The sequence below is a fragment of the Myotis nattereri genome, assembly GCF_964212035.1.
Source record: "Myotis nattereri genome assembly, chromosome: 16".
Lineage (NCBI taxonomy): Eukaryota > Metazoa > Chordata > Mammalia > Chiroptera > Vespertilionidae > Myotis > Myotis nattereri.
Genome location: NC_138091.1, coordinates 47,926,390 through 47,950,289, shown reverse-complemented (window position 1 = coordinate 47,950,289; position 23,900 = coordinate 47,926,390). Strand labels below are relative to the sequence as shown.

Genomic DNA, 23,900 nt, shown 5'->3' with positions numbered 1-23,900 from the left:
TTACTTTTCCATTTAATGACCCTCTCCAAATTCTCTACTTATATTTACTAGGTAGAGCTGAACTAAATGTTCTGACTATAACCAACCCATCCAGGGGGAAATGCTGCCAACATCATTATTTTATGTCTCGTGCTTAGTAGCAAGTGAGCAAGGAATACAATGAATAGCTTTGAAATAGCCAAATACAGAAGATTACCTCGCTCTGGCAAATGATTTCATTAAAGGTTCAGAGGACTGGATGGAGGATGGACAGGGAAGGACTCTTTCAGGACACTGAAGTCTCTGGGTTAGTAAGGAACTCCTCTCCCTCTTCCCCCTCTTGGCGGGACTCTTGTAGGCCCCCGATAGAGTTTTCCATAAGCAGAAGACTGAGCTGGGCCCCCCCAGTTAAGGCCTGCTCCTGAGCTGCTGGCTCCACTGGTTCCTGGCCCCAGCTCCCCAAAGTTTTGCAATTTGGTCTCTGCATGTGCCACAGAGTTGCTGCTTCCCTCGGCCTTCAGGAATGGTTGCCCGACCACTGAGTGTAATGCTAAGGGGACCCTGGCAAAACGGAGGTCCTGGTCCCCTGGAAACTGCACTGACCCTGTACCCTGGTAACTGCTGGACTCCCCAAGGTGGCTCACAGAGCCTGAGAAGGTCCTGTTCTTCACCAGGGTCTGGGCCAAGGATTCTGTCAAGGCTGGACCAGAGTTGCGTTCATCAGTGTCAGTGGCACTGAACCCTGTTTCAGGCCCATCAGTGTTTCCGTAAGTCCTGTTGGGATGGGGTCGGGTAGAGTATTCCATTGGTCTCAAGGCCTGGTGCTCATGTGGCAGGTGGCCAGGAGGCTCTGCTTCAGGCTGGGATAAAAGTTGCAGCAAGGCGGCTGTCACGGCTGGGTTCAACTCCTGGGGGACGCTGGAAAGATCGCCTTCAACCAGAGGGGGTGGAGGTGGCGGCGGTGGAGGTCCGGGGGGCTCAGGGGGCCTCTTCTCTGGTGGAAGAATGTGAGGAGGACATGCTGTGGAAGGGTTACTTCTTTTAACACCATCTTAAAAATCACATGTGATTATAAACACATACATACATACACACACACACACACACAAATACTACCCAACATAAACATATATCAATACAAGTAACCAAATATATATAAAAGAATAAAATCTCGGGATCAGGAAATTTCAATTTATAAATAAAATCAAGTGATTAAAAGCAAAACAGTTGCATTCTGGATCTAACAGCTGTTGTAAAAAGATCATATGTTTCAAATATTTTTCTGATTTTTGTCTGAGATTTCCTCCATTTCCTTCTTTAAGGAACTGTTCTAATAATGTAGGCTGTTGGCAGTCTTCCTGCCCCTTTTTGCTGTTGAATCAAAACAATAATGAAAATAAAGTAGAAAGAAGGAAGATGAGAGGGAACAATATACATGCTGTGGTCACATTTCTAAGACATAATATTTGCTGTACAATGGAGACCTTGCATGGACTTAGCTAAAACATTTTACAGAATGCTTAATAATAATAATGTTAACACCTGAAATAGAACTTAAGGAACATACAAGAGAGATGAAATAAAGTAAAAAACCTTTCATTATCATCATGTATAAATATACACTTGATTCTCCAAACTTCAGTCCCTCTCCCCATAACCACATTTTGAAGAATGGAATATTAACCACCATACTGTCATTCAGCTTCCTATGTTATAGTAATTATAAAGACCAAAGTAATCTATAATAACTTTTTTGTTTCCCAACCTCCTGCATTTTTTCCATGCTATAAGAAAAATTACTATAGCAATGTCATGCAGAATGGGCTGTTGATAAACATCTGTTTATCTCGGAGACAGTGACAAGAACTGAGTATTTAGAAATGTATTAAACTAATATTACTCTGTCTTTCCAAAGATCTTTGTCTTTCTAAACTCCCCAGACTTTTTCCCCCACTGCTGGCTAAATTTGCCCAAGCATGCCAATCACTGTCTGAAAATGAACTCCTGCCAAGACAGCAGGGTAGAGATATAAAATGGCATGAGTTTGAGAACATAAAAAAACCAAGTACAGTCAAAACAGTACATTTAGAGAGTTGGAAGTTACCCTGCTGAAAAAAAGGCGTAATGTTTTGGGCTATCTTCCAAATGATTGATTTTCCGTTCCCTATATTTTGAAATATACATATAGTCAATTCTTATTATCTGAGCTAGTAATATAATGTCATTCCTCAGACAAGGAAAAAGTAGTTTTTAGTTATAATTAGATATTTTGGTAGCATATTTACTACAATTATATTTTGCAAAGATAAAAAAGTAAGTATGAGCATGCAGATGAAAACACTACAAAATTGTGAAGTTATGCAGTGGAAGGATGAGGTCAGATGCTCTATGTAACATACAAATAAGGGCGACCAACAATACCAATTTACCGAGAACTGAGAGGGTTCCCAAATTGCCAACTTTCACTTTTAAAATCAGGATTGCACAGAGACAAGCTGGTCACCCTATATACAGTACCTGCTCAAGTAACTTGTTGACACACTGGCTGGTTGACTAGGTGGTAGGAAAAATGAATTTAAGGACAAAAAAATTAGCTATGGAAAGTTAGACATCCTAAAAAAGTAGACATCCTAAAAAAGGAGAGCTAACTGAACATACAAACATCTATAGACTTCAGAGATTTTTGCTGCCAATGCTACATATCTCACTACATAAAAACATCACAGTACTGATTAGTTTTTAAAGTATTTTTTGGACAATACATGAAATAGACACCAGGTTGTTGTTGGTGGGGTTTTTTTTGTGTGTGTATGTGTTTATTTTTAATGCTGAGAAAAAATGACTTTAAAAATACCCAACTGCAAAAGTGAGCAAAACTAAACTTAAACTTTTCCAGATACACTACTATTCACATTTAAAGTTTGTCTTTTATGTAATTAGCCTAGTTGTTTCAGTAATATAAAGTCATATTTTGAGCTCAAATTTTTTACATGTATGAGGATGAAAACTATTTCAAAGTAGCAAAAGCAGATGGATTGTAAAAAACTATTAAAGTAAGGTTAATAAAACTTTTGTTTTTAATCCTCACCTGAGGACACGCTTTCATTGACTTAAGAGAGAGAAGAAGGAAGAGAGAGAGAGAGAGAGAGCAGGGAAGAGAAGAGAAGAGAAATATCGATTGGTTGCCTCCCATATGAACCTGTAACCTAGGCGCGTGCCCTGACCAGGAATCGAACCCACGACTTTTTGGTGTACAGGATGACACTCCAACCAACTGAGCCACCCAGCCAGGACTAATAAAACTTCTTAAAGGAATTAAAAATAAAGATCACATTTAAAATATCATACTGTTGTAAAATTTAGTGTTAACAATATTGCCAATCTTTAACAGTCTGTACTAATGGAAGGAGGTGTTAATGAAAGGTACAAATAACTTTAAAACTTTATTTGACTCATCAGTTTTCAATCATAACCCTTTCCCAACAAGTATAGAGACGCTAAACAGTAGCCAAAGTGATAGATTTTCACCTTCTGCAGCTTATTTAGTCTGCCCTCTGGTGGAAGTACTAATGAACAGTAAAATGGCCAAAAGAGGCAGCAGGGGAGAAACAACAGGTGACACACGAGACACCAGCTGGTTAATCCAGGGGTGACTAATAATTAGGAGCGGCATTTTTATTCTCCTCTGAAAAGTCAAACCAACAATTGTTTTTACCATAGGCTAGGCCTTAATTTTGGTTCAATTTCATCATTTAGCTGATAGCTTGTTGGCTCAATTATTGAGTGAATTTCTTTCAATCATTATACTATTTAATTTGAACCACTTCTTTCAGGTATTTTGATTATAGCTTTTTTTTTTTTTTTTTGCGGGGGTATGAGAGATGATACAAAGAGGCCTCCTTTAATTCTAGATTAACTTTCTCTGTTATTCCATGTCCTGGAGTCAACTGAAATCAGATGACAGAATAGCAAAGTGAATTAAGAAACATATTAAAAGGGTACACAAGTTCTAAATTCTGGCTCTGCCAATAATATGGTTCCAGCAGTGGGACCATCGACAGGCTTTTTTTTTTTCCTTTTCTTTTTTTTAAATAAGCAGGCTAATTTAAATTTGCTGGATTGCAGTTTCCCTATCTGTAAAATATAAGGGCTAATTTTATTTATGTTATCTTCCAGTTTTAAAAAGCTTTACATATGAAAAGTAGCTTCTATATGTGACTCTATACCAGTGGAAATAAGGCATATACTTTCTGCACCATCCTATATGAAATGTGAATGCAGGACCCTGAAGTTGAAGGTTAGTGAATCTCTTCAACCCTTGTACCTCTTCTCATTCCCCAATTCATAGGCTCTTCATGGACAGCAAAAATTTCCAAGGAGTTGAAAACACTTTAGATAAATAAAGATTTTGCAAACGACTGAATCAGAATTGATCAGAACTTCTTTTCCTTCTAATAAAGTGCATGCTGTGGTCATGTGAGATCAAGGTATAACAAATGTATTTCCTTTTGTAAGTTTTTTTTTCTTTATATAATGCTCATTTCCTAAGCTAAAATCCATTCAATTGTCTCTTTCAGAAACATATTTTGAAGGAATCACTTTTACATGCTATTAATTTTTGAAAAATAAATGTACGGTGTTATCTATTTAGAAATATCCCAAAAAATAAATGTATGGTGTTAGCTATTTAGAAATATTCCCAAATTATTCTTCATGAGATAACAATGAGGTTTTATTAGGGTTTTCTTGAATAAATCTTCCAAGCAAGACTCTGGTATCCAGCATCCACTACACTAGAGTATCACTGCCTATTTGCACAATCTGATGGTTTGTTTGGAAGGCAGATATTCAAGAGTTAGTTGGCCCCCATACACACAGTAGTTCAAATACATCACTAGCTATGGTTGTGGTTTCTGTGGGTTAGAACATAGGGGCTTTACTTACCTACCTCCTAAGAAATGGAAAAACAATCAGTATATGAAAAGGTGCTTTGAAAAGCTTTGAGACTTAAATAAAAGAAGCCAGACAAGAAATACATCACTTGTTGGTATGTTCTCCTGTAGACTAGGTTACAGAAAAACTGAAACCGATGCCATTGATGTGAAAAAGAAAATGTTAAAGAGATTTTTAAGAGGATCAACAGCACCTGAGCTCAATGAGATTCATGACCGGTCTGTTTACCTGCTGCCTCCTCCTGTGGCATTGTGGGAGTTCTTCGGGGCCCCTGTAGCCCACTGTTCTTGTCACTGTTGTTTTCCTCCAGGTTGCCTGCTGGCTCCTGGGTTTTCATCAGCTGACTCAAGATAACTGCCAACATATTCTGCATGTCAGCTGGTGTGCTTGAAGCTTCAGGGGTCTTCTGTTCTGCTGAAGGCTGGACCACTGAAGCTGGGGGTGCCTCCTTCACAGATTCCTCTGGGGCCATGGGTTCTGAGTCCTGCTGCTGGGAAGTGGCTTCTGTTAGGGCACTGATAGATTGGTTCAGGGCCTCCAGCTGCTGCTGTATCTCAGGGTTGGAGTGGATGTTAAGCAGCTGTACCATTTGAGGGATGCTCAGGTCAGTTTGGCTCTGCAGCAGATTTAATAATACTGCCAATTCACTTTGATTCAATTGTTGTGTGATGTCACCAAGGCCTGTGGAGAGAGTGAAGCCAATATAAGAGGATGAGGCAGGGCAAAGACCTCTGCATTCTTCAATTGGCAATAGTAACTTATAATATCCAGTGAATGAAATTTCATTAAAAATGTCTCATTTTTCATGCCTCAAATCGTCATGACACAATTTGCTATTCTTTTATTTTAATTTACTGACTTTAGAGAGAGGGAATAGGAGGAAGAGGAAGAGGGGAGAGAGGGAAAGAGAAACATGGATCTGCTACTCTACCCATCTATGCATTCATTGGTTGCATGCGCCCCATCTAGGAATGGAACCCACAACCTTGGGATGATACTCCAACTGAACTACCCAGCCAGGGCCACATTTTGTTATTCTTTATATTATTGCTTAAAAATGCATGGACTCGCCCGGCTGGTGTGGCTCAGTTGGTTGAGGTCCCATGCACCAAGAGGTCACTAGTTCGATTCCCAGTCAGGGGACATGCCCGGGTTGCAGACTCAATCCCCAGTAGAAGGCGTGCAGGAGGCAGCTGATCAATGTTTCTATCTCTCCCTTCCCCTCTCTCTAAAAATCAATAAAAGCATTTTTTTTTAAAGTTCTAAAAATAAATAAAAATTCATGGACTAACTCAAATATCTCTGTATTGTAAGTAAGTTATTTCATTTAGCCCTAACCGGTTTAGCTCAGTGGATAGAGCGTCAGCCTGTGGACTGAAGGGTCCCAGGTTCGATTCCGGTCAAGGGCATGTACCTTGGTTGCGGGCACATCCCCAGTGGGGGGTGTGCAGGAGGCAGCTGATAGATGTTTCGCTCTCATCGATGTTTCTAACTCTCTATCCCTCTCCCTACCTCTCTGTAAAAAAATCAATAATATATATATATATATATATATATATATATATATATATATATTTTAAAGTTATTTCATTTAACCTTTATTTATCCCTAGAAATCTGGCAATTATTCAGGGGTATTTATTTTTAAAGCTTCCTGGATGATTCTAATGTGTAGCCAGCATTGAAAATTACTGTTGTAGGTGGACAGGGAAGGGAAAGTGAGCCAAGGAAAAAATATCTATAGTTCAGAAAAACTATTGTTCCCGCAGAAGAACTACTTTGTTATAATAGTTCATTATTATACAATTTTATATATATTTAAATCAGATAACAGTCTACAGAACTAACTACATTTAGCAATTGTGATTTAACATCATTGGTTTCTAAGGTATTATCAAACCAAAATATACAGGGCTTCAAATTATGTTTTAGAGATCCATGATGAACTAACCTTAAATTAAATTTGGCTCACCTAATTCACTGATTTATACCATACATCTAACTGAGATATAGTATTCCTTACTTCAGGAATAGAAAATACATCTATTGTAGTTCTAGACCACAGGTACAAAACTTGGTTTATCACCTTTTCCCTATAATCAGACCACCAACCTCTTTATTAATGCTTCACTGACTAAAAATTAAAACACCCACACATCCTTGCATTTAACCTTTAAAACCTGCCAAAATGTGCTTAAAAGAAGCACAAAGTCTCTGTCCCAACACTGACCTATTGTATCCCCAGCCACAGGCTCCACCTTGACAGGAGCAGGCTGTGATGGTGCTGGGCTATTGTTCTTCACAGGCTCAGCACCTGTCCCTGAGGTAGTTTCTTTTCGAGAGGCTTTGGATGGAGGTGGCTCTTCTACCACAACACCACTTTGTCGCTGCCGTCGCCGTTTCTTACTCCATAATTCATGACAATCCTGCCAGTGGGGGAGGCTGAAAAAAGACAAAGCAAAGGGGAAATGTGTGTGGGAATTTGGCAGTGAGTAAACAGAAGAAAGAGGGATTAAAATGGGAAGGCAAAGAGCAGTGGGAAATGTAAAGAATAAGGAAACCATAAAAATAACAAGAGAAGTTAGTAAATAAACAGTAATAGTGTAAAACGAATCATGACATATAATAGTCTGAGGAAGTAGAAGTCCAAAAGCCTAAAAGACTTCTACAGTGAGAAATGAGGATTTTGCTAATATCAGAGACACACCTGCTATAAAAATGCTCATACTCCTGCCAAGTAGTTAAGTCTTATAGTTCTTGCTTGATATAACAAGAATAAAAGAGAACTTTATTGGTCAAGTTTCAGTTGGGAATAAATAGCACGGAGATGACTGGCTTGTTAATAGCTACAAAGAGTCCAGGCAAAGTGGTGATTTAAATTTTGGAATAACATAAGCATATAATGATGAAATCCCCTCTGTGTAAAATCAATTTATGTATTACTTGGTCTGTGAAGATAAAAACAAAACAAAACTGGTTCATTCTTCTTTCTGCCCACTGAATTTCCATTACTGGATATTTTAATTTATAGGGTTTATTAACATATTTTAATATATTTTCAGACTTTCCCATGATAATGCAAACAGTCCTAGTAGATCAAATCTTACTACAATAAGGATTACCATAACCAAAAATCTCTCTATTGCAAGAGTCCCCAAATTTCAGTAAGATGCTTTATGTATTTCAATCAATATTTATGTATCAAAATTTTAGTGCAGTAAATTTCTTTAGAACAATCAGATTTGTAGTTAGTACCTACTCATGTACTAACATCCCATTCATTTCTTTAAGGTAGTCTTTCTGTAAAGAAGAAATGTCCAAAAATGCTGTCAGTGATAAATGTGAAGAGACTTATTTGCCAGAATGTGAGATGTGACTGTAGAACTCTGAGGATTTTGGAGAATAAGGAAATTCATAAAAGTCTAATGAAAGAGCCAAAACCGGTTTGGCTCAGTGGATAGTGTCGTCGGCCTGCGGACTGAAAGGTCCCGGGTTCGATTCCGGTCAAGGGCATGTACCTTGGTTGCGGGCACATCCCCAGTGGGGAGTGTGCAGGAGGCAGCTGATCGATGTTTCTCTCTCATCGATGTTTTTAGCTCTCTATCTCTCTCCCTTCCTCTCTATAAAAAATCAATAAAATATATTAAAAAAAGTCTAATGAAAGAGAGACACCTTCAAAGACCGTATTTTCTAAACTCAGGACCTCTGACCTGACAGTGATGCAAACTTAAAATTAGCACTGTCCTTGTAAGTGTGGAATATACATGGTCACCATAGACATAGGGGATTCAAGCAGATGGAATAGTTAATAGCAAAAACTAGGAAGAAATATGTTCAAAGAGGCTCTATATGAAAATATGCTGGGATCCAGGAACACAAGATAGCTTGAGTCAAATTAGAATAAATATATCTAAATCTATGCCTTGTTTTTAAAAAAACACACAACATAGAGCAATAAAAGCTCTTATCAGTCATAACCCTATTTGAGGACACCGCTCCATTTGGCATAGGACCATTTGCAGTTCCTCTTAAATGTCTATTACTTTGAGTTTCTCATCTCCTAGGCTTGGGAAGGCGGTTTAAGGTCACTACATGGAGGATCCATCAGCACTTACTCTGGAGGATCCATTTTGCTGGGGTCGACATCTTTAAGGAAGTCACTCTGTAGGGTCTGCTCAGCTGTGCAACGTTTGCTAGGATCTAGTGTCAGCATGTGGTCCAGTAAATCAAGTGCTGCTGAAGGAATGCTGTGGGAAGGAAGAGAGAAAGGACAAGTTCACAACAACCACATAATTCTTGAACCTATAACCTTGTGTCAAAGGCTCTGAATTTCCAGTTTCACATAAAACTGTGGAAAGGGAGTTGGAAGGAGGCTAGACAAGCAAGCAGGTTTTCTTCCACACAGGATTTTGTGGGGTTTTTTTACATATTTTTATTGATTTCAGAGAGAAAGGGAGGAGAGAGAGGAAGGGAGAGGGAGAGAGAGATAGAAACATCAATGAAACATCAATGATGTAGCTGCCTTCTACAGGCCCTACAATGGGGATCAAGCATGTGCCCTTGACTGGAATCGAACCTGGGACCCTTCAGTCCGCAGGTTGACGCTTTATCCACTGAGCCAAACCGGCTAGGGCTCCACACAGGATTTAAGTGCTATAACAGGTTAGAAAACATGAAACCAGCAATTACATTCTCTTTTTGTCTTGGTAAGATCAAAAAGACTGAAAAAATATATATAATGTTCAAAATAAAATGGTTTTCTATCATCTAAAGCAGTGGGTCTCAACCTTACTCATGCCGCGACCCTTTAATACTGTTCCTCATGTTGTGGTGATCTCCAATTTCATTGTTACAAATTGAACCTAATTAAAGCATAGTGATTAATCACAAAACAATAGGTAATTATATATGTGTTTTCTGATGGTCTTAGGCGACCCCTGTGAAAGGGTCATTCGACCCCCAAAGGCGTCACAACCCACAGGTTGAGAACCGCTGAAAAGCCTTCAAAAGAGAAAATTACCAAAAGGCAGTGACAGAACTTCGTTAAAAATAAAATGCTTTCCTATGATGTGTTGCCATAATAAATTGGGACAACACTAACTTCCTAGGCCAGGAAAAAGCCAAGTCCAAACCAAATACCAATCAAACATAGAAAACAGATGCACATTTTTGCCAAACTCACAAAGAGAATTCTTCTCGTAGACGCCTTCTATATTGCTTCTTCGGTTTCATGGTATTGAAGTAAGGCAGCTTGATAACATCAGGCCACACAGCTGGACAAGGGCTACCACAGAGTCGACTGAAAACAAAGCAGAAAGCAAGAACAAGGAAGTAAGTGCGTCAGCATCATGAATTCTGGAGATTCTAGAAGCAGAAACGATTACCTCCCAAGAGCTTATTAGAGGGCATGCAGAAAGAAAAACCTGGCCTCACTGCTTTAAGGACAAAAGGAATAGGACAGAAAGAATTGGTTACAAGATAATGAAGAGAAAATACTGGCACAACTATCTAAAGCAGGGGTGGGCAAACTTTTTGACTCGAGGGCCACAATGCGTTCTTAAACTGGACCAGAGGGCCGGAACAAAAGCATGGATGGAGTGTTTGTGTGAACTAATATAAATTCAAAGTAAACATCATTACATAAAAGGGTACGGTCTTTTTTTTCAATAGTTTTATTCATTTCAAACGGGCCGTAGTTTGCCCACGACTGATCTAAAATAATCCACAATATATTTGGTTTCATAAACATGTTTTTAACCCTCCACAGAGGTTTTCAGTATCAATTTTGTTCAGTTCAGTTAGTGTTAATTACAAAGGGCTGAGCTGGTCCTAAAATGTCCATATAAGAAAAACTGGCAGAAGAGAGCCCAAGACTGAAAATTTTAATGGAAAATTGAGTTTACTTCATAACAAATAATAAGTTATATGCCACCTTTTAAAAAGTTTACATTAGCCTGCTATATTCTTTCCTTTAATTTTATTGAATAAAACAATCCAAATTCTATCCCAATCCCAGGTCTTCCTGAAACCCTCTATTACAGGTTCTATTTCATAATTATCTGTTTACATGTTTTATCACTTATTAAACTCTGAGCTTTTTTAAGGCAGGGACCTATCTTATTTATCTCTGAATCCTAAAGTTTAACAGAGAAAGGAAATTATTACAAAACAGATTCAATAAAATGTGTGCTAAATAAATTTGATCTTAATTAACCTAAGAATGAAATAACTATCCTGAAAATGGCATGCTTCTACATGAAGAATAAAAAACATGCAAAGTAAGACCTAAAGAGTAGGTGGTAAAAAATCAATAAAATATTAAAAAAAAAAAAAGAGTAGGTGGAATACAACTTCTTTACATATAGAGCACATGACAAAATATATGGTAAACCTGACTGAGTGAAGAGAAACTTACTTGGACATAAGGAGCATAAAATCATTTAGTAAAATAACTGAAAAGTGTTAGGAATTAGAGGATGTGATCACCTATCACACCTGGACACTCAGAGCACATGCACAGCTGTACCTGATCAGTTCTAGCTGCGCCAGCTCCAGATTAGCTTGAAAAATAGGCTTCTTTGTGAACAGTTCCCCAAGGATGCATCTAGAAAGAGTAAAACTGAGAGGTCAGAAGAGAAATCCCTAGAAGCTATTTATAGTGTGTCTCAATAAACTTTTATGGTATATATACCAGGTTGTAAATTAGCCCTACACTGCAGTGTCTGAGTTGCATAAAAGAAAGTATTTCTTGCACTAAAACTAGACAGTATAAAGGATTTAAATTTACCAGCAGGTAAAAAAAACCCTTGCCACCTATAAAGGACAGCCTATATATTAGCAGAAAAAGGGAGTCGAGTCCTTTCCTTAAAAAAAAAAAAAAAAAAAAAAAAAAAGTCCCTTTATAACACTTCCATTGTAAATTAAGAAAAATAAGACTAAAAACCCCACACTTCAATTTTACAAGGATGCCCAGCAGTTCCTATAAAGAGAATATGTATTAGCGTTGTTCATTTATCTGTTCTATGGAATGTGCCCTATACCAGCGGTTGCCAACCGGTGGTCCATTGACCACTGGTGGTCTGTGAGGTCCGAAAGGTTGGTGACCAGTGTCCTGTACCATAGTCCTCTTAGCACTATTTGTTTTTTGTTTTTTAAAAGGTTATTGTCATAAGCCAAGATCAGTTTCAACAAGACTCTTAGATACAATATGCTTAAATACCTTTATCATTTTGAAAAAGCCTTTCAAAACTAGATTGACATATTTACAATCTCCAGATATCTCTCCACAAATTACTTATTTATTATTTATACAATATATATTATATATAGATATATTATATATAAGTACATTATATATAATATATAATAAATATTTATTACTAATAACTAGAAAAATTAAACATAATAAAAATTATTATTTATTACAACATGAAAACTAGTAGCTATTTTGTGGTGGAAGGCAGACAACACCTTAACCAAATGACCAAAATTAACATCACTAATAAGAAGCAAACAAATGTGATACTTGAAAAGAACACGTATGGAGTATTCCAGCCAAAAATTCATAACCTGAACCTATTGAGTAACTAGTCTTGTATTCTTAAAAAATGTAAATGTCATGAAGGACAAAGAAATATTAAAGAATTGTTCCAGATTAAATAATGGCAACTAAATGTAATACATGATACTGGATTGGATCCTCTTATCAGGTAAGGTATTGTTTCCAGAACATTGTTGACAAAATGAGGATATGAAATGTAAGCTAAAGCACTCCATTAAATATAGTGTATCTAACAATGTTAAATTCTCTGAATTTGACAATTGTACTGTGATTATCCTATATAACAGCGGTTCTCAACCTGTGGGTCGTGACCCCTTTGGAGGGTCGAACGACCCTTTCACAGGGGTCACTAAGACCATCGGAAAACACATATATAATTACATATTGTTTTTGTGATTAATCACTATGCTTTAATTATGTTCAATTTGTAACAATGAAAATACATCCTGCATATCAGATATTTACATTACAATTCATAACACTAGCAAAATTACAGTTATGAAGTAGCAACAAAAATAATTTTATGGTTGTGGGTCACCACAACATGAGCAACTGTATTAGAGTCGTGGCATTAGGAAGGTTGAGAACCACTGCTATATAATAAAAGGGTTAGATGCAAATTGACCCCAATGGTAGAATGACCAGGAACGACCAGTCGCTATGATGCGCACTGACCACCAGGGGGCAGATGGTCAATGCAGGAGCTGCCCCCTGGTGGTCAGTGCACTTCCTCAAGGGGAGTGCCTCTCAGCCAGCAGCTGGCTCATGGCTGGCCAGCGCAGTGGTGGCGGCGGGAGCCTCTCCTGCCTCCGCGGCTGCGCTAAGGAAGTTCAACTAATGGTGGGGAGCGGGCCTAAGCTGTTAGTCAGACATCCCCCGAGGGCTCCTGGGCTGCCAGAGTGATGTCTGACTGCCAAATAGGCCCTGATCCCCCGGGGAGCAGGCCTAAGCGGGCAGGTGGACATCCCCCAAGGGGTCCCGGAGTGCAAGAGGGCGCAGGCCAGGATGAGAGACCACCCCCTTCCCGAGTGCACGAATTTTTGTGTACTGGTCCTCTAGTTTAAGAGAATATCTTTGTTCTTAGGAAATGTACATTAAATATTAAGAGGGAAAGGAGCATGATATATACAACTATTTTCAAATAGTTCTGGGAAAAAAATGCAGTATATTTATAAACACATTTTATTCTATGTATATATTATATATATGTATATACATCATACATGCAAATGTGGCAAGATGTTAAAAATTAGTGACTCTAATATGAATGAATCTCAATTATGCTGAGTAAAAGATGCAAGAGGAAAAAAGAGCATACATTGTATGATTCCATTTGTATAAAATTCTAGAAATGGAAATCAATCAATAGTGATAGAAAGCAGAACAGTGATTGCCTAGGAATGGGATGGTGGGGACAGGAGAGAGATTACATGGAAACTTTTGGAGGTGATATAAACTTTTGATGGTTTCACTGGTATACAATATGTCTAATTTAAATATATACATTTTATTATACACTTCAATTAAAAGGTGAAAAAATTTTAACAAATCTAAATAAAGGCTATAGTAAAGTTCTTTGTACTGTTCTAGTAACTTTTCTGTACATTTGAAATTATTTCAAAATAAACTTAAAAACAAATGGAAAAAATTATATAAATACTTTATTTTTCTGTATGTGTGAAATACTTCATTTTTTAAAAAGTGGGAGTCCTGGCCAGGTGGATCAGTTGGTTGAGCAACCATGCATCAAAAGGTCGCAGTTTCAATTCCCGGTCAAGGCACATGCCCAGGGCTCAATTCCCAGTAGGGTGCATGCAGGAGGCAGCTGATCAATGTTTCCCTCTCCCTTCCTCTCTCTGAATCAATAAAAACATATTTTAAAAAAGAATCTTTTCTCTAGTATGTGCGTTGAAATGAGATTTATTCAAAAATACTCACAAAACCAATGTTTACATAGTTTCATTTTAAAATTATCTGGCTTGATTAAATTTGAGAAGGCAAAACAAACCTAGCTCTTAAAGTTATTAGTACCTTTCTATTTGTATTTGTTAACCTCAAATGACAAATTCTTACGAACCTTATCAAGAGATAAAAAAGTAAAATAAAATTTAATTGTTTCTAACATTAATTGCCAAATCAAATTCCAAATACAGCGCTGTCACACTGATAAATAAAAGGCTGAAGGAAAACACAAACAAGCCAGCTGTATCCAGACTCTAGGCAGAATTTGTTGTACTAGTCTTCCTAGTTTCTCCCCAGAATGTCACATTGACCTGCTAGCGAGTCTCTGAAAAGAGCATTCCACAAAAGCATCTTCAGAGAAGACTACCATGGATCACCAAAGTAGTAAGCGCACATCAAAAGTCAAATAAAATCTCAGTTCAATGAGTCACTGGGCTTTAAAGAAAGTCTAATTTTCTATCATTTTAATTTCAAATTTTGTTTCTGTGGCTTTTTAAATTTCAGTTTCCAGTTCTTTGGTGGGGAAAACATCACTATGTATCCAACACTTTGCTACTACACTAACATGGCAGGTTGCAGAGACTAAAATAATAGTACCAAAAGAGCTATGAACTGTACCCCACCCCCCCGCAACCTGCATCTTAATGGAATGGGACGTTACCTTTAGAGTCTAGTTGTGACAATTTAAATGCTAATACTGTTAAAGCAAATAGTCCAGAACACAGACACATCCAGCTTGAATCAGTATATTTAACTAAAGCTTCATTTGATCTGAGTAAGCTACCACAGAAATTATATTCTCTTTCTCCCTCACCCTTTTGAATTTTGAAATAAAACCCTTGCAATGCTCCTTTTAAAGAATGAAATAAAAGGAAAAAATGGGGAAAAGTGTTATGGTCCACTGTAAGTATATGTATGTCAAAATCCTAAAGCATTCAGGTCAAGGACAGTGGTGTGTATGCATAAGTCACACAGCATAAGAAACAATTAATGAACATGGGCCAAGTAAAATGTCTATTCCTCTCAGAAACAAACTGTAAATATTATTTTCAATGAAAAGGAACTAAGACTCTTTAGAGAAATGGCTGATACAAGGTCTGGGGAAGGAATAAATAGGATGAGCCTGGGACCAGAAAACAAGGAAGGCTAGACTACTATGAATGTATCAAAAAGACTCAAGAATTAACCTGAATAAACTCCCTAAAGACTGGACAGTTTGAACAGGAATAAGGATGATAACTATAATGGATTAACACTTATCAAATATGTTTAATCCCATGAGTTCGTAATGAAACTAAAAAACAAGCCCTCAAGCCTTCTCTTTGGTTATCTTTAGAGAATGCTAGAAAACCACCTCTTTATCTTGAAAATGGTAAATAAAAGAATTAAACCTTTATCCCTACCTTTTCCATATCATTTGTACCTAAGGTTAGCCAAATAGATATGTTATCTTTATTCCAGAAAGGAATGATATAATTAGAATATCACCATCACAAAACAACCACAAATGAATTAATGGATGTGGATCATTAACAGCTGATAACATTTCAAAAAGAGAAAATTATATGTTATGTAAAGTGGTGTATATATGTGTGTAAATCTACCCTAGTAGGAATAAATATTTTACCAGAATTGCCTATATAAGGTGATAATAAAAAGCAGACTAGCCCTAGCTGGTTTGGCTAAGTGGATAGAGCATAGGCCTGCAGGCTGAAGGGTCCCAGGTTCAATTCCAGTCAAGGGCATATGCCCAGGTTGCAGGCTCAATCCACAGTAGGGGGCGTGCAGGAGAAAGCCAATCAATGATCCTCTCTCATCATTGACATTTCTCTCTCTCTCTCTCCCTCTCCCTTCCTCTCTGAAATCAATAAAAAAAAAATAGTTTGTTTTTTTTTAAAAAAGGGCAGACTAATCTGTAGTGGATTATTTTGCTGTTTTCAAATTTTTACAGATAACATACATAGTTACTGCCTGTCCTCTGGGCAGAGGCTCTCACTGCCCCCGCTCCCCCCACCGCAACTCTCATGTACCATTTTGATAATCTGTCAGAAGTACTCAAAACCACCTGTAAAGTAGTTTCAAGGTCAGTGGGTGATTGGGAATCAAACCTAAATTTACTACAATATACAGAAAATGAAAGGAATAGAGAACCATGTCAAAAACAAACAACAACACAAGAATGCAATCAGTAAAATCCAGACTGTGGGAAACTGTACAGAATAAGTGACCCAGTTTCTTCTAAGGAAATTGTCAAGGAGATAAGGGGACTCAAGATAGATAGAGGGAGAATCTATAATTAAAAGACTTGAGATAAGCAATTGCAATCTATGAATCTGATTTGACTGTATATGGATCCCAATTCAAACTAAGTTAAAAGAAATAAAAAGACAATTGAAATGTTTAAAAAGTATCTCTGAGCCAACCATCATTTTTGCGCTACTGTCCAATGAACGACTAGTGAGGGCAGTACAAAAAAATAAAATAAAATAAATAAATAAATGAAAAGTAGCTCTGATATTAAGAAATATTCAACAACAGATTCTCTGAAATTTGGCTAAAAGTTTATCCCCATCCTTTTAAACTAAAAAAAAAAAAAAAAAAAAAAAAGCTACAAAAATCAATGTAGAGCAAGAACAAGATACAAGTTCAACAATACGTGAGTTACAAAGAAAAGAAAAAGTAAAGGGATCCTTACCCACAGCTCCAAACATCTATGGCTGGTGTGTAACGCTCCTCTCCCAGCAGAAGTTCTGGAGGTCGGTACCACAGAGTAATGACTTTGTTTGTATAAGGGCGACTGAAATGTAAAAAACAATCATGACATAAATTTACAATAGCTTCTGATATAAAATACTTGTATAATTAAATGCAAATAGAAATAGCTGCCAATTGAAGTTGGGACTATCAAAACAACTCCACAGCAACCTAATAGTTCAAAAGTAGAAGTTGGGTTGATTTATTTTAGTTTAAGGCTGATCCAAGAACTTAGGATAGAATTTACTTTCTATAACCTAGGTAGTAATACATTTAGAAAATTATTGCAACTTGTAGGATACTAGAATATCCAAGAATAAAAAGCATTATTTCCCACATGTAATTATGTTAAATGTCTCACCTCTCTTCAGAGTTATAGAGCCGAGCAAGTCCAAAATCTGCTAGCTTGATTTGCCCACTGTAAAACAAAATCAATTATTTTCATAACTAACAGCAATAATCTCCAAATTATACCTAAAAAGTTAACTGTTAATTTAGGAGTTAGAGGATTTACAAAAATTGATTTTAATCTCTGCTTTTAACCTTCTTTCCCAGGTTAAGTCTCTCTTGATTACTCCAGTAACCTTAGGGTTACTAAGCCTTAGGGCTTTTTTGGGGGGAAAACTACTAATTTTTGGATTTGACTCAACTAAATATTTCCTTCATGTCTTGGCAAACAGTGGCTAGACCCTCATGATTAAATACTTATTACAGGGGGGAGAAATGGCTGTTCTAGATTAAGAGAGAATTAAGAGGCCTAACAATTAAATCCAACTCAAAATCCAAACTAAGTATACAAAAGATATTTTTGACATAACTGAAAAAATGTATGGATTGAGTGTTAGAAAATAATCTATATATATAAAAAAGCCTAAGTGACCGTTATGATGGTTATGACGACACAACTGAATGAACGGCTGGTAGCTATGATGCGCACTGAACATCAGGGGGCAGATGCTCAACACAGAAGCTGCCCCCTCGTGGTCAGTGCACTCCCACCCCCAACCTCCCATGGTTTCCCCCACCCTGCCCGCTGGTCGGCCCTGATTGGCCCCGATAGCCAGCCAGGTCAAGGGACCCCACCCGTGCACAAATTTGTGCAACGGGCCTCTAGTAGGTAATAATTAATTTTGTATTTAGGGTCAAATGTAATGATGTCTGTAATTAAAATAACTCAAACAGAGCCCAGCCTGCATGGCTCAGTGGTTGAGCATCGACCTATGAACCAGGAGGTCAGGGTTCAATTCCCAGTCAGGGTGCATGCCTGGGTTTTGGGGCTCGACCCCCAGTGTGGGGCATGTGCAGGAGGCAGCCGACCAATGATTCTCTCTCATCATTGATGTTTCTCTCTCTCTCTCCCTCTCCCTTCGTCTCTAAAATCAATAAAAATATATTTTAAAACAAAATAAATAACTCAAGCAGAAAAATAAAAGCAACTATAATAAAATGTTAATTGTATATGTAATTAATTATATTAGTCTCAACTTTTTCTTGTAATTTAACTTTTTCATAATAAAAAGTAAACACTGTGGCTATCACAGATTTTTTTCAAACAGGGACAATAGCTTTGATCTAAGCTAACAATTTTTATGATGAATGAGGCCTTCTACCAACATATTACCATCACTTCCTACAACAGGGGTCCTCAAACTACGGCCCGCTGAAAACATTTATCCGGCCCACCGGGTGTTTTTGCCGCCACTGTGTGCATAGGAATTTGTTCATAGTTTTTTTTAAACTATAGTCTGGCCCTCCAACAGTCTGAGGGACAGTGAACTGGCCCCCTGTTTAAAAAGTTTGAGAACCCCTGTCCTAGAACATCTATATATATAAAAGGCTAATATGCAAAGTGTCCCCTCAGGAGTTTGACCGAGAGACTGGGAGTTCGATCACTTGCTATGACGTGCGCTGACCACGAGGGTACAGCAGGGAACGAAGGAAGGCCCCAGTCAGCAGCCAGAAGGCCCCAATCAGTCCTGATCGCCAGCCAGGCCTAGGGACCCTACCTGTGCATGAATTTCGTGCACCAGCCTCTAGTAATGATATACAACTATGACCTTAGAGGGTTTTTCAAACTGTAATATGAAATAAAAATCACTTGGAAAGCTTATTAAAAGTATCCTGAGCCTTACTGCCAGAGAAGCTGATTCAGTAGGTCATAGCCCCAAAATTAGAATTTCTAGCAAGCCCACAGTTATATGTAAGTACTGTGGGCTTAGACTTTCCATCAGCAAAAAAATTAGGACTCACTAAAGGCTCAATTGATGGTTAGCATTTTTTAGCAACAAAGTATTTTTAAAATTCAGTTATGTACATTTTTTTGATATAATGCTGTTGTACTCTCAACAGACTATAGTGCAAACATAACTTTTATATGCACTGGGAAACTAAAAAATTTGTATGATTCACTTTACTGTGATATTTGCTTTATTGTGGTGATCTGGTACCAAACTAGCAAAATCTCCAAAGTATGCCTGTAACAACAAAATTTTACATTAAATCAACTCTAATCATTTCTAGTAAAGATTATGGGCATCTTACATACTTGCTCCAAACATCATTACATTTTAAAGGTCAATTTATAACCAAATTCTGAGAAAAGCAAAATGGAAAGGAATAGCTGACATGAGTTTTATAATGGGACAAAAAGGGTTCCTCAAATTTCTTGGCATCTTACTCTGAGAGCCTGAGATGGTCCACGACTCAAGGCACATAGTAGACTAAAAGTTAAAATGGCAATAGACATAGTTATGGAAAAATAGGTCAGACCTAAATATCACCAGCACCTAATCCACCCCTTCCCACTACTCTCAGTAAATGACCTACATTGAAAACAGAAGCCATCATGTTACCTATAGACTTTTTGCACCTATAACCTTCTTCCCCTTTCTTTAACTACAGAACAAGTTTGGCAATCTCTTCTCCTGTTCAAGGCTAATCAACACCTACATTTGTGGCTACTACCACCTGTGGCTTTGATCCCAACTCCTCTAGACCCTCCCTCCTTTAAATTGTTCTGAATCTTTCCTGAATCTTCAACTTTTATTGATTTTCTATTCCATTAGCATTTAAATATATTCAAACCTCTGTATCCTTAAATATAAAATTAAAGACACACCTACCATCACCTTCCTATTAATTGTCTTAGCCATCCACTTACCCCACAGTCACCACTGACCTTTTAATTTTCACATTCTTGTAAGTCTTATAATCTGTCTACATCATTGGACATCTATGGCCACTCACTTCTTAAACTTGCCTATTTTGCATTCATGATATACTTTATTTTCTTCCTCTTTCTCTACCCATTCCCTTGGGTTCTATCTTCTGACATTTTTTCTATGCTTGATAACTCCTGAATCCATGTATACTGCTAGCTTGGAACTCCCACATGACTTACTACCCCTGCTCTCCTCCCTCTCTTATCAACTGCTTTCTCTTTCTTCTCCAGCTGAGGTCTCCTTACCATTCTCTCCAGGTAGTATCACCCAGAAGTCTCTGTGTAGACAGAATTAAATGGGAAGAGCAAAAGCTACATATAGCTAGACTATGTGACTCCTACATCCCACCTAGCTTCCTGAATTTCCTGATTGTGGGAAATCAGGAACAGGGAGGGGCCTGACCCACCAACCAGAAAAGACACCGAGCAGGATTGTAGTTATTCCCTTGCCTGAAACATCCCCCATGGAGGAGCAAAAGGAACAGAAGTAAGCATGATAATACTATAGTACAGAAAGCTGCAAGCCGATAACCATCAAGTTCTTGAAACATTACGACTATAGATGTAAATTAACTACGCCCAGCTTTAATGAGAATTCTGGGTCATAGAGATAGCGACAGAAAGAAATAAATCTCAACACCATGTTTTGTCTCAAAAAGATATTTAAGTACAAATATATGCAGTTTATATATTTTTTAACTTAAAATAATGCATTAGTTTTATAATTTAAAAACAAAGAATTAACTGAACCAACATCCTTCAGTGGCTGTCACTTATGAAGTTTAACCTCCTTAGCGACTTATACTAGATCCTTAAATTGGTTCTTGCAACTGTCCAGCTTTACCCTAGCAATACTGATTTTTTCATTTTCCAGACATGCTATGTTATTTTCACATTTATGTGCTTTTGTCAATGCAATTTATTTTGCCTAGAAACTCGGCCCTCTGTTGCCAGTCTTCCTGATAAATTCCTATTCATTCCTCTATACTGCATCTCCCCAGGCGCTCCCAAATTCAAGGAATAAAATGGCTTTAATAAAAAGTTTACTGAATTGAGCAATTTATTTGTTTAGCTCCCCTACTAAACGTGGAGCTCTCCAGTGACCAACCAACCACCCGATGTAGGACTTTCAGCACTGAAACCAAAACAGTCCTGGGTAACCCTGCATGGTTGGTCACCCCACTCCACAAAGACCAAAAAATATGTCAGAATCATTTCATATTGCTATTTATGTTTGTCCAATTTTTAAACAGAAATGTTGAAAACAATGAGTGAATCTGCCCGACCGGTGTGGCTCAGTGGTTGAGCATAGACCTATGAACCTGAAGGCAACGGGTCCAATTCCCAGTCAGGGCACATGCCGACGCTGTGGGCTTGAACCCCAGTATGGCGTGTGCAGGAGACAGCAGACCAATGATTCTCTCTCATCATTGATGTTTCCATCTTTCTCTCCCTCTCCATTCCTCTCTGAAATAAAAATATTTTTAAAAAACAAACAAAAAAACAATGAGTGAATCAGATAAAGGTGGCTGTAAACAGCCCAATTTCCTAAAGAAACAAATACTGGCCTGATTTTAATAGTGTCAAACTTGCTTTTTATTCCTCAATAGATAGGACTATCATCAATGACAACTGTGCATAATACATCTGATATTACCAATGGAATTTAGGCAAACAGTCAGAGAGGAAGAAAGTAGATGATAAAAACTTCTGAAGAGACCAGCCAGAGTGGCTCAGTTCATCAACCTATGAACCAGGAAGTAATGGTTAGATTCCCAGTCAGGGCACATGCCCGGATTGCTGGCTTGATCTCCAGGAGGTGGCATGCAGGAGGCAGCCAATCAATGATTCTCTCTCTTGATTTCTATCTCCTCCTCCCTTCCCTTCCTCTCTAAAATCAATTAAAAAAATTTTTTAAATTAAAAAAAGAAAGAACTCAATGTATGTTTGAATATTATTTACTAACTATGGCAAAAACTCTCTGAATAGTCCTGTAGGATATGATTTGATTCCCTTAAATGTTTGCAAGTTACAATCCTACCTCTGTTAATTCCTTGTCAACAGTGAGTCTGGAGACTGCAGATCAGGATACCCCTATTATAAGTTGTTCCTAAGGTACAAACACCAGATGTGTATGTAAACGCAAAAAACTGTATGACTGGCTCTACCTATAACCCCAACTAATTGAAACTAAGGGGCTCAGAAGGGAAAAAATGCTTAACCTCATTTAGTTTTACTATATTACCTGTTGTTCAGCAAAATGTTAGAACATTTAATATCCCGATGCAGGAAATTCTTTTTGTGACAGTAATCCAATCCTTCCATTAGTTGTTTCATGAATGACTTGATATGATCCTCAGAAAAGTGCACCAAACCAGATTCTAGCAGTCCCATTAAGTCATGGTCCATATACTCAAATACAAGATAAAAGGCACCTACATAGGATAAAAGAAAAATTAAAAACAATAGAAAAAGGATTATTAAATTACAATGCTTCAAATTTTAACATAATTTTGGAGTTGACCATAAGGCCCTCTGGAACAATTGCTTAATTTTATAGATGAAGAAACTGAAATTCAGAGTAGTTGAATAACTTGCCCTTTCTAATAACAAGAAACAAAACTATTGGAATTAATCTTCTGCCTCCTAGTCCAGAACTCTTTAGACTACTATGCCTTGAGGAAGACAACTGCCCCAATCATGTTGCATTATTACTAGTCTTTTATGATCTAAGTCAATTGGCTAATGATAGACCTTGGGCAAATCCAGTCTGCTTGCCTGTTATAAATACAGTTTTATTTGTAACACACAACCATGCCCATTTTGTTACATACTGCCTATGACTACTTTTGTAGAAATCTTTATATTCATTAATAGGACTCACATAATATGCTGGAGGGGAGGGGGTGAAGCACAGTCTATTTAGTATAAATTGTTAGTAAATTTCATAGTATTTAGTAATGAAAGAAAGATGAATCATCTATTTAAACTCCCTAAATTTAGAAGCAGATAAAAAAAGTACTTTTAGAGAACTGTAAAAGAGTTGAAATCCATACCATAATGCCACTTTCAACAGGGTTCATAATAGAGACAAATACCAAACATAAGAAATACTAGACCTAGTTAGACAATGATTTATCCGGTCTAAACGTCTGTCTCCTGGTAACATAAAGGCAAGGATTCAGAATCTAGGGGGTAGGCTTGAAGGACTCTTCGAACTCTCTGAAACAGTATGCAACATTTTAAAGATATATGTATGCAACATATTAAACATATTTTTTTGAAAAATGGATCCATGTTTAAAGAGGTCATGACCCCAAAAAGTTAAGAACCACTACATTAAAGGAATATCTTAGAGAGATTTAGCTACCACCTCATACAAATTAATAAGAAAAGCACAAAACTAAAAGATAAGGAGACAAAGGACAACTCAAAAGAGAAAATATGTAAAACTAATAAACATGGAAAAAAA

The 23,900-nt window shown here is 37.4% G+C and overlaps 1 protein-coding gene across 4 annotated transcripts in view; it reads right to left on the bottom strand.

The window, feature by feature from the left end:
• The window catches only part of CDK12 (cyclin dependent kinase 12), a 79,355-nt gene that overhangs the window by 32,510 nt on the left and 22,945 nt on the right, over positions 1-23,900 (bottom strand). For 3 of the 4 annotated variants that reach the window (XM_081109942.1, XM_081109941.1, XM_081109940.1), the window contains exons 6-13: positions 22,674-22,863; positions 17,570-17,626; positions 17,150-17,251; positions 11,458-11,535; positions 10,114-10,230; positions 9,047-9,178; positions 7,162-7,373; positions 5,161-5,613 (exon numbers count right to left, since the gene is read on the bottom strand). In XM_081109942.1, the coding sequence (XP_080966068.1) occupies positions 5,161-5,613; positions 7,162-7,373; positions 9,047-9,178; positions 10,114-10,230; positions 11,458-11,535; positions 17,150-17,251; positions 17,570-17,626; positions 22,674-22,863 (1,341 nt within the window). Of the gene's footprint in view, positions 1-196; positions 974-5,160; positions 5,614-7,161; positions 7,374-9,046; positions 9,179-10,113; positions 10,231-11,457; positions 11,536-17,149; positions 17,252-17,569; positions 17,627-22,673; positions 22,864-23,900 lie in introns of all 4 variants that reach the window. The other variant, XM_081109939.1, reaches the window with a different exon arrangement.